At 52.0% G+C, this 10953-nt stretch overlaps 4 protein-coding genes across 4 annotated transcripts; 2 read left to right on the forward strand and 2 right to left on the reverse strand.

The window, feature by feature from the left end:
• Positions 1 to 65: 65 nt before the first annotated feature.
• Positions 66 to 1871, forward strand: N7443_010746 (protein arginine methyltransferase RmtB; the record flags this gene model as incomplete). Its single annotated transcript, XM_056890802.1, has 4 exons — positions 66 to 303; positions 368 to 775; positions 834 to 1071; positions 1124 to 1871. The coding sequence occupies 4 exons, from the start codon at positions 66 to 68 to the stop codon at positions 1869 to 1871; spliced, it is 1632 nt and encodes a 543-aa protein (XP_056737293.1).
• Positions 1872 to 2082: 211 nt separating this feature from the next.
• On the reverse strand, positions 2083 to 3246 carry N7443_010747 (uncharacterized protein; the record flags this gene model as incomplete). The annotated part of the gene is made up of 2 exons (XM_056890803.1): positions 2083 to 3190; positions 3239 to 3246. 2 exons carry the CDS (start codon positions 3244 to 3246, stop codon positions 2083 to 2085), a joined length of 1116 nt encoding a protein of 371 aa, XP_056737294.1.
• A 318-nt stretch (positions 3247 to 3564) lies between these two features.
• Positions 3565 to 6169, forward strand: N7443_010748 (AAA family ATPase SEC18; the record flags this gene model as incomplete). Its single annotated transcript, XM_056890804.1, has 3 exons — positions 3565 to 3890; positions 3940 to 4255; positions 4304 to 6169. The coding sequence occupies 3 exons, from the start codon at positions 3565 to 3567 to the stop codon at positions 6167 to 6169; spliced, it is 2508 nt and encodes an 835-aa protein (XP_056737295.1).
• Positions 6170 to 6959: 790 nt separating this feature from the next.
• Positions 6960 to 7836, reverse strand: N7443_010749 (KxDL motif-containing protein; the record flags this gene model as incomplete). The annotated part of the gene is made up of 3 exons (XM_056890805.1): positions 6960 to 7041; positions 7230 to 7382; positions 7532 to 7836. The coding sequence occupies 3 exons, from the start codon at positions 7834 to 7836 to the stop codon at positions 6960 to 6962; spliced, it is 540 nt and encodes a 179-aa protein (XP_056737296.1).
• Between the last annotated feature and the right edge of the window lie 3117 nt (positions 7837 to 10953).

The raw sequence follows: 10953 nt of genomic DNA on the forward strand, positions 1-10953 counted from the left end.
AAGTGATTTTTTTTTAGTTATCGCTTGCCCCTCTACTTTCCTTGTCAATTGCACTTCAATCGATCATGGCGTCCTCTAGTGCTGCTCAACCCCCTGTGGACAATTCCCCTGCCGATGCGCGCTCCGTTTCGGATGATTCAGACTCTGGTAACGAAGAGGGTTGGGAAGATGTTGAGGCCGAAGATGATTCGCAGCCCGTTGTTGGGCTCTTCACCGAGCAAGTCTTCCCTGATGTGCGCTCCATGCTGCAGGAGTGCAAGGAGAAGCACAGCTTCGACTTGTCGAAGATTCAGAAAGACCTTGGTATGTTCTAGAAGAGAAGATCAAATCTTTCAATGGCCTGAGACTGACGATATATTCATGATAGGCTTGGACTTCCTCGATACCATCAAGTTGGTCAACTACGTGCGCTCCGAGGTCAAGGCTGGAAATAAGACCCCAGATGTTTCTTCTAAGGCCAAATTCGCCGACAATGCGTTCATGAAGCCCGTTTTGGAGGACGACGCTCTTCTTTACAGCCTAGATGACATTGCGGAGGAGGACACCGAGGCCGCACCTGGCAACGATGCGGAGCGCAAAGTTATTGAACTCCAGGAGAATCTTGACCGACTCCAGACTCAATTCTCTGAATACAGACTTGCCGTGCAGAAGTCGCTGGCCGACCAGTTGAACAAAGAGGATGAGAAGCTTGAGCCCGGGGCCTCTGTGAAGAAGTCACCCGCTGATAAGATCGAGGAGGCCGATGAGGGCTACTTCACTTCTTACGCCTACAACAGTGCGTTCGCCAATTTCTATATATTTCTCGCTCCGTTTGCTAACTTGGCTTTTCTAAGCAATCCACGAATCCATGCTGAAGGATACTATCCGTACCGATGCTTATCGTGACTTTGTCTACGAGAACAAGCACGTTTTCAAGGACAAGGTCGTTCTGGATGTCGGCTGTGGAACCGGTATTCTGTCTATGTTCTGCGCCAAAGCTGGTGCGAAGAAGGTCATCTCGGTCGACAACTCGGACATCATCGACCGTGCCAAGGAAATTGTGTACGACAACGGCCTCGGCGACGTTATCACGTAAGGACCCCTGCTGTGTATACGCAAATACAATGTACTGACATTTGGACAGTCTGATCCGCGGCAAGATCGAAGAGGTCACTCTTCCCGTGGAGAAGGTCGACATCATCATCTCCGAATGGATGGGCTACGCTCTCCTTTTCGAGGCCATGTTTGACTCTGTCATCTATGCTAGGGACCGTTACCTCGCCCCCGACGGTCTTATGGTCCCCTCTCACGCCACTCTCCGGATCGCTCCTTACGCCGACCCGGATTTCATTGCGTCCCACATTTCCTTCTGGGACAACGTCTACGGCTTCAAGATGAACCCCATGAAGCTGAACATCTACGAGGAGGCTCTTGTTCGCTGCACCGAGTCCACTTCAATGGCTGGTGACTCGGCTGTCTTCTTGCCGTTGCCCCTGCACACCATCACTGTCGATGAGTTGACCTTCTTGAAAGAATTCCAGGTTACTATCAACCAGGATATCGATGCCCTTGATGGCTGGGCCATCTGGTTTGATATCTTCTTCATGCCTTCCAGAGACTCGATCGTTCCCGACAATCCCATCCCTTCAGACATGCAGAAGAAGGGCATTGTGGCTTTTACCACCGGCCCCAATGGAACCCAGACTCACTGGATGCAGACCGTTTGCCTTATCGACCACGGAAAGCACGCACCTAAGCCTCTCAAGAAGGGACAGGTGCTCACCGGCAAGATTGGCTACGAGAAGAAGGAGAAGGGATCTCGCTTGCTGAACCTTGATATCGAGTGGCAAGATGAGAACACCAAGAGTGCCCAGCACTGGTCTCTCGCATAAACGGATATGATTTAAAAGTTCTTTGAATTGTTCATGGTCATGACAAATACATGGTTCGGTGATGACTCGCATAGACAGAGATGATTATACCCAGCGGAGGCATTCTGCGACCTGGATATGGCTTTCGAATCTAGCTCCGATGAAATGAAACTTGCATATAAAAATTCAATTGGTATTGTAATGCTGCCTTTCATTAAAGTTGGTTATACGATCAACGCTTCTCGTAAGCTGTGCCTAGTTCAGACTTATTTGAACGCCTGCCGTAAGAACGGGGCTCATCATGACGATATTGATGAGTACGATCTGAAGAACGATGTGATCGTCGCCGAGAGCGTTCCCGACTACTATCCCGATGCGAGTGCTCTTGGCTTCGATCATGATGATGACGATGGTGACAGTGAGAACTCTGATGCTCCTTTTTATCGGGGCCACGGTCTTTGCTTGCTGGGGAATCTAGCCGGAACCCATCAAAGCTATCCCTAGACCTTGAGCGTTTCCGCTGGTGTCTCGAGCGCTGGCGCTCATCAGCTTTGAGGTCTTCAATCTCTCTTCTTTTCTCGCCGTTCCATCGTTTTCGTTCTTGCTGTGTCGTTTTCAACTGCCGCACACCGCGCTTCATAGCTGCGAGAGGATCATTGACATCCATGCGGGCCTTCTCTCGATTCTTGCGCATTGGGTCTTCGTTTCCCCATACATTCTTCTCGGACATTGCATCCGGTGCTGTCGCAGCTTGGCCACCAGAAGAGTACCATGGTTGACGCCCAGCAGTCTCCTTGAACCCAGCAGCATTGGAGAATCGCATTGTGTATTGGTCTTCAAATTCACGTTTCTTTCGCACCGCCTCGGCTTGGGCCTCGGGGTTTTTCTCAGCCTTCTTGTTTGTGCGCTCCGGGAACAAGTTGATGTGGCCAGCACTATCCACGAGGGGCACCTGTGTATCCTTACGTTCTCTTTGGGAGGCCAGGGACAACTCATCCCGTTTGTCGACAGCCTGGGCTGCGTCCTCTCGGGCTAACCTGATGTCCCTGTCCGTATCATCTTCGCCAGCTAGGCGGCGTCTCTTGATGCGGGTTCTCCCAGGGTCGACGAGGGATCTTCGGTCCTGTCGAGATGTTTCCGGCGATTCAGGGGAAACTGGAGGTGGAGGAGGTGTAGGTACTCGCTCTCCGCGCAGGATTTGGATTCGACGCTCGGCATCGACCTCTTGCATCTGCCGTTCATCCTCCTCTTCACGGGCCTGGGCCTGTGCCTCGTCGCGCTTGACGCGGGCGATATTCTCTGGGTTGTAGACATTCCATGACTTTTTGCCAAGCAGATGACTTTATCATGTCAGTAAGAATCACAATAAAGTAGCAAAAAAGACTTACAGCGGCATCGTGGGCGGATGAGTGATGAAGCAGCCCAGTCAGAGCTGTCCTTATCGATAACGCCCCACGGCCCGACGCTGTTCCCGGCGCAACTGTTTTCCCCAGCTTGTCACCTTTCCAGCTTCATCTTTCTTATTAAATCTCTCTTTAAAACATAACTTAAGGTACTGGGCCACGGTACATATTCTCGGACCCGATACTGTCCACCCGCGCCGGTCCGATCTACGTCGCTGCCTGCTCCCATTAAAACAGAGTGGCGATACTGAAACACCCTCACTCCTACACCTCCCACTTCTCCCACTTAGCTACCCGACTACGACCCGATCATGTTCAATCGGAGCAACCTTCCGTCAGTTCCCAATCCATTTGGGTCTGGTGGCCAACGCCCCCCGCAGCAAGGCCACTCGAACCCTAACCAAGCTCCTCCACGGTATGACAACAGCTTCGCCCCCGTATCCAGCTCTGGAGATTCCCGCGATTACGATGTGCCCATGACTGATGATTTTACTACAATAAGGGGATATGGAGCACCGCCGTCATCGATGGGAAGATCTCCGCAACAGATGCCTGCTCGGCCTCCAGCCGGACGAGGCCAGAGCTGGATGCTTAACCCAGCCAAGAGCCCCAACGAGAACTACACTTTCGGTAACCTGTACGTATCTTGTCCTAGCACTATTCTGATCAATACTGATCTTTTGAAGCGTTGCCGTATCACCCCAGGATATTCCCCCCTCCCGTGACGGCACCGACGTCCTCCTCCTCATCAATGACATCTATGTCTTCTCCGCCCGCCCTCTCGAGGGCTTCCCTCCTGGACTTATTAGCATGTCGGACCCCCAGCGTACCTGGGCGAACATCGGTATGAGAGATGCTGTCAAAGTACAGCTGTATGATCCTTTCAGCCAAGGTGGACAGGCCTACTTGGGATCTGCGGATATTGAAGTTAGCTTTGCGTCCGCCAAGAAGCGCGTGGAGACCGCATACGACCAGGATGAGTTGACAAATGCCGTTATCAGAGTCAGTCAATCCCTTCGGCAACATAAGGATGTTTACTAACTGAACCAGAACTTTGAAAACCAATTGTTCGCCCCCGGACAAAGAATTCTGATGGATAACAAAAGCATTCCACTCCTTCTGCATGTCAAGACCGTCCAGCGTGTGGATCTCACATCGGAGAAGCCCGACCTTTCATCTGGTGAAATCGAGACTGATCCTTTGGCGCGAGGAATTGTCACCCGCCATACCCAGCTCAACTTCTTCAAGGATTCTCAATCCGGAATCAATGTTAAGCCTTCAAACCGCCGCCCTGCTGCAAACTCAATCATCCAGCCTGGCTTCAAGTTTGAAGATATGGGAATCGGAGGTCTGGACTCCGAATTCAGCACGATTTTCCGTCGTGCCTTTGCTTCTCGCATTTTCCCCCCAGGCCTCGTTGAGAAGCTTGGCATTCACCACGTTAAGGGTCTTTTACTCTTTGGGCCCCCTGGTACTGGTAAAACTTTGATTGCCCGCCAGATCGGAAAGATGCTTAATGCTAGAGAGCCCAAGATTATCAACGGTCCCGAGGTCTTGAACAAGTATGTTGGTCAGTCTGAAGAGAACATCCGAAAGATGTTCGCAGACGCCGAAAAAGAGTTCAAAGAGAAGGGTGATGAGAGTGGTCTCCATATCATCATCTTTGACGAGTTGGACGCAGTGTGCAAGCAACGTGGTAGCGGTGCAGGTGGTACCGGCGTTGGTGACAGCGTTGTTAATCAGCTTTTGTCCAAACTGGACGGTGTTGACCAGCTCAACAACATTCTGTTGATCGGAATGACTAATCGAATGGATATGATCGATGAGGCGTTGCTGCGTCCCGGTCGTCTCGAGGTCCACATGGAGATCTCGCTCCCTGATGAGAAGGGTCGAAGCCAGATTCTCAACATTCATACAGAGAAGATGCGAACAAACAATGTCATGGACCACGACGTGGACCTGGAAGAGCTTGCTCACTTGACCAAGAACTTCTCCGGTGCCGAAATCGCGGGTCTGGTCAAGTCCGCCTCGTCGTTTGCCTTCTCCCGTCATGTTAAGGTTGGCACGATGGCCAGTATCAACGATGACGTTGTTAACATGAAGGTCAACCGAGCTGACTTCCACCGAGCCCTTGAGGAAGTAAAGCCCGCATTCGGTGTCTCTGAAGAGGAGCTTTCCAGTCGCATCCAGTACGGCGTCATCCACTACTCGAATGTCATCAAGGAGATCATGCGTGAGGGTGAGCTGTTTGTCAAGCAGGTTGGCCAGGCGGAAGCCACGCCACTCTTCTCTGTCTTGTTGCATGGCCCTCCTGGCAGCGGCAAAACCGCTCTCGCTGCCCGAATTGCCATCGACTCTGGCTTCCCCTTCATCAAGTTGATCAGCCCCGAGGACATGGTTGGATTCAGTGAACCGGCAAAGATCTCGCACATCAGCCGTATCTTTGACAGCGCCTACAAGAGTCAAACCAGTATTGTTGTCATTGACAACATCGAACGAATCATCGACTGGGTGCCTATCGGCCCTCGCTTCAGCAACAGCGTGCTTCAGGCCCTAATGGTCTTCCTCCGAAAGCAGCCCTCGCACGGCCGCCGCCTGCTGGTTCTGGCCACGACCACTGAGCGTGCTTTGATGAAGCAGTTGGATGTATACAACTCGTTCAACTCGGATATCATGGTTCCTAACGTTAGCTCCTTTGGCGAGCTACGATATGTCATGGAGCAGTCCGGCGCCTTTGATGCTCGGGAAATTGCCCAGGCTCTTGAGGGAGTCGGTGGTCTGGCTGAAGATGGTCGTCTTAGTGTTGGTATCAAGAAGGTTCTGCTTGGCATCGAGACAGCCAAGCAGGATGTTGATAAGGTGGGCCGCTTTGTCCGTGTGATTAACCGGGCAATTGAGGAGGAGCAGGCTTTCTAAAGATAGTAAATAGATAGAGTTGGCTCTAAGAGCCTTGTAATCCGGCTACACCAATGACAGATATGCGTGCATTTCTCGAAGATTTCCTACTCCTATCTTTTTTTGGTTTCCTCTTTCCTTTGTGTATGTAAGCGTGTAAGCAATAGTCTTTAGTCTTGTGAGGCGGTCTGCCATAGTTCTATATGATGATTCCACTATCCATGCCTGAGGTATGCCAGAATCAGAAAATTCGCATCCCTTGTTCGGGAAAAATTGAATAAAGTACTAACCCTTCCAAAGAAGAATGACTTCTGACTTCGGCAGCCCTACCTCGCAAAGGATCCACTAAAACAGGACTAAACCCAATTTAGCCCTACTCAGTCTAGGATGTGAACTATACGGAGTCACGGCCCCGGCTTCAGCAGCTCACAGCCTATGACTGGCCGTTCTCCTCTAACCCTAGGACTAATACGTACAATTTCTGAGCAAGGTCTTCGGCCCAATACAAGTTAGATCGAGTATCTATGCCCTCTGAATGGCTGGAAAGCACCAGCGGTACGTCAAAACATGTAAAAGGAGTACCATTCACGGCCTTCACACCAGTATACACCCAGACGCAGACTAGATCCACACCTAGGGCAAGAGCTATACACAAAAACAGCAGAACACGCCAAATCCAACCCAAAAATAGACACGCATCCCGTCCCAGAGTCCCAGATTCCCAAACAGTCCCGGTTTTGTCCGAATTCATCACAGTCGTCAGATTAAGCATTGAAACACGCTACAGGGGGTGGCTCAGGGGTCCACCGAATCAGTAGTCGTCATAGGTGTACTTCTTCGAGGCCCGTCGGTATTCGTTCGGGTGGGCCTTCTCGGCCTTGCTCTTCAGCGCGCTATTGGCAGTCCTCATTAGCCTTCAATTTCTTGCATGTGCCGCTCGATGCCCTGTCGATCGCAGGTGCACGTGCCAAGTGCCCCGGCGGAGCGGAGGTTATGTGAACCTCCCCCCAAGCGGAGCGGGGCGGAATTTGCAACTCCATGTCTTCTGGTGACGATAAATGGGGCTTTGGGGCTATCTTACCTGACGCGCTTCTGAGTCCATTCGAGGTCTCGCTTGGTTTCGCGGGCTGTGTTGAGTCCTTCGTTGAAGTTGGCTCGTACGCCCTTCAGACGGCGCTGAGCTAGGGCTTGCAGTTCTAGCAACTCTTGCTGCTTTGCGTTGAGCTGACCAGATCTGTTCCAGGTGCAATTCTGTCAGCGTGCCGTTTTCAAGTTGCAGCGGTCTTTCTGAACGCGAAGGTGTGCTTCAGAACTATTTGTTCTCGCTGCGAGAACGACAAGCCGCCAATTTGGAGAATGGTGCTCGCGCGATGGGAAACTCACGTTTGTGCCTGCTTCGCCAGTCCTCGATCCAGTGGTGTCGGGTCGAAGGAATTCTGCATGCGGTTGTTCAGAACATCCACGACATCGACTCCAGAGTACGATGCCGAGCTGGAGTCGTAATCGCCGCCGGCGGAGCTGAAGGTGAGCCCGCCAGAAGAACGGCTGCCGGCAGTGGTGCTGGCGTCGGAATACTCTGGTGGCGATCTTGGCATCCGAGACACAGGGTACATGCTTGCTGGGGCCGGTGCCTTGGAAGGGATGTGCATGGCAGCGGCGGGCTGATAATAGTGACGGTGAGTAGCCATGGCGATGAGGTGGTTGTAGTGAACGGGACGGTAAGTTATTTGCAAGAAGTAATGGTAAGTACGACAAGAAGCGTCAAGATGGGTGGAATAGTATAGTATGCCAAGGTCAGGGCTTGCAAACGGAGGAGCCGAGAAGGATGAGAAAGGAAGAAGAAGGGATCCCCGTCCGCGGGATCAGAGCAAGGAATTTATAACCTTCACCGGAGAGTCTTCCATCCGGCGGGGGCGCATCTTGGTGACGAGGCAGAGGAGGAATAGACAAGGATGGAGAGGCCTGGACTGGAGCCATTGGACTACCGGGAGGGACATGGAGAGATATGGAGGCATGGATTCGCCCCCCTCCTCCTGTATCCCCCAATCCCCGAGCTCCGGCTGCACTTGCTGATCCGATTCTGTCCGCCGATTCGTCTTTTGGGACCGCCATGACCCCGCTCCGGGTGGGAAAGTATTCGATGTCTGGTCGAGCCCAGGCCATGCCTCCACTGGGGGCTTTCCGCTCTCCCGTGTCTTTCCACCCTGGGATCAACTACGCTTGGTCTGACCGTCTGCTGGGTCCGAGCGAAAACTTGGAATCGGCATCTGGAAAGTTGGCTAGGAGGGATGAATGGTGAAAGGTGGAGGTGAGGAATCGCTCAGGTGAAGTATAAAAATGGACCACGCCGCCCGTCCTTCACCTACTTCCACTTTTTCCCGCCTTTTTTTTTTCTTTTCTTCTGTCTCTCCCTCTCTGAAAATTTCCCGTTTTGCTTATCGCCCCTCTTAGCTCAACTATCCCCGTCCTTCCAAAATCCGGTGGCTGGGGTTGCGGGTGTTGACTCGAAGCTCGTGGTGATTCGCTCGACCGAGGCCCATCTGCGAACTACAGAAGAGCCGGTATGACATACAACTTTTGTGGCTCCTTCACCCAAGCACTTGGTTCCCGAATTCAGTTTAGATATTAACTGCGAATCAGTCTCTTTGCCCGAATTCCCCACAGAATGCGGAAGGGGGGATGAAAAGAACGGATCTGCTCGATACCCGGAGATCTGGCAACCGATTAGCTCACGGACTTCAGTCCGAGCCATTTTCTTCAAAGGACAGGATCATGTCTCACGCAGAGTCCAAAAGTATCCCCAAACTCAAAGGGGCTGCAAGGCAGCAAGAAGAGAAGAACCAGGGTCACACGGTCTGAAGATCAGAAGGTTGGACATCATTGCATGGCCCGACGAACCGTGGAGAAGCGGCAACGATTTCACCGAAAGTTGTGGCCCCCATGTCTTCAGGCCCAAGGTCTCCATCGAGCTGGAATCACCCCGGCTGCAATATCAACCCATTGTGTGACCGGCGTGAGATCTAAGTCAGGTCACAGAAGAAGGCAAACGAACCCTGCTTCTTCCGCTTGGATGCGGCTATTGCTCATGAACACGATGCCTCACCCGGAAATGGCTAGAGAGACAAGAAGCAATGCAGCACAAGCGCTCTAGACGCCCAGCCAGAACACCCCCACCCATGCACTCTCAATGACTTGCTTGACTTGCCCCTCGGGGACAAAGAACACCGAAGACATGGAAGACTCCTGCAACGCCCCGGTCATCATTGGTCCCAGATACCCTGGCTGACTCCGAACCGGTGTTGCCGCAGGGCACCCATTTGGAAGGCTTGGATACCTTGTGAACACCCGATACTCTGGGAATACTGCCTTGCCAACTGCCAATCTGCCTCACTGTACCTTACCCGTCGCTCTTCTGCATGCCTTGAAGCCTGACCAGGGCCAGTATGCTCCGTTGGCACGCATCCGCCGAATTACACCATGCCACCACCCTCCTCAATTCCCTCAAACGTTCCCCGGCATCGTCGCAGGGATACTACGTCTTCCGCCCAATCTATCTTCCTTCTCTCCCCAAGCCCATCGGGCACCACAACCATGACGCGCATGGCCTTGTAACGGCACTCTCCCATCCCTCGAGTTCGTCATAGCCCCGAATCTCTCAGTTTCCGTCCATTCAGTTCCCGACGATCCACCCCTCCCTGAGCCTCGTTGCTTCGGACCCCGGTGCTCAAGACCAGGTTTCCCTCTTCTCTCTCCCTCCCCCCCTCTCCAATTGACAACCCGTGGCTTTGTCCCCCAGGTCTACATGCAGCTTGTCAACAACTCATCCAGTCTAACAGAGTTGCATGCGTCACACACGAGGCTATTTGGTCCGTGGGCTTCCAGACTTCCCTCTCCCCACTTGCCTGCAATAGGGTACAGAGGTACTTTGTAGATCACGACATACTAAAATTTAGGACTCCCTATTCACGTCAATACCCAATCCAGCAATGGCTCGAGCCTAATCGAGGACGAGTCGATCATTGAGTTACTTATTCGCCAGAGGTAAGTGGGGTTGCGGGGATTTTTTTTTTCCCTCTACGCTTCCTTCACCGCCACATGCAGCGCCATGACTGGATGGATGTCGTGGCCAACTCACACTTCCCTTTCCTATTTGGGCTTCGTTCTTTTTTTCCCCCTTCTTTTTTCTCTCACGATGGGGACGGGCCTGCACTGTGGGCCTGGAGTTGGAGGGCTGTCTATCAGATTCGTATGCTGAATGCTAATATCAGGTTAAAACATGCTCTATAGGCTTCTTATCTTGCGCCTCCTGTTTAGGGCCGAGTTTCTACATTCGCCTCTTTTTTTTTTCTTACACCTCGCCCAGTGTAAGTTCACTGAGCCGGTCGGGAAAGAATGTTTCTTGCCCCGATTGGCTTTTGGCGGAAGGCTCAGGCCCATGATTCATAGATTCATATGATTCACACCTTGCTTCTTTTGCTAGGTTTGCCCCTTGATTATCTTCGCCTTGTTCATTGCTAGATTCGAAAGTCCGAGTTTAGTTCTGTGAGTCGTCTGCCCCGCCCAGCCTGATCTCGAGCTAAAGAACTTGTCGGCTAAATTGCCACATCACAGATCTCGTCAGATTTCGTCAGATCTCGGCGTTGATAACCTTGGCCAGATTAAGGAGGGGCTTTGATCTCTTGTTTTAAGTTATGACAGATTCATGCATGCGAGACCCCGTATATCTTAAAAGTCTTAAGCCCCCGGTCACAAGCAATGAAAGAATAATAGAATCAGTGAAATTATTAACAAATACAGGCCCAGAA

Source organism: Penicillium atrosanguineum (genome assembly GCF_028827265.1).
Source record: "Penicillium atrosanguineum strain IBT 20685 chromosome Unknown utg000008l_segment0_segment0, whole genome shotgun sequence".
NCBI classification, from domain to species: Eukaryota; Fungi; Ascomycota; class Eurotiomycetes; order Eurotiales; family Aspergillaceae; genus Penicillium; species Penicillium atrosanguineum.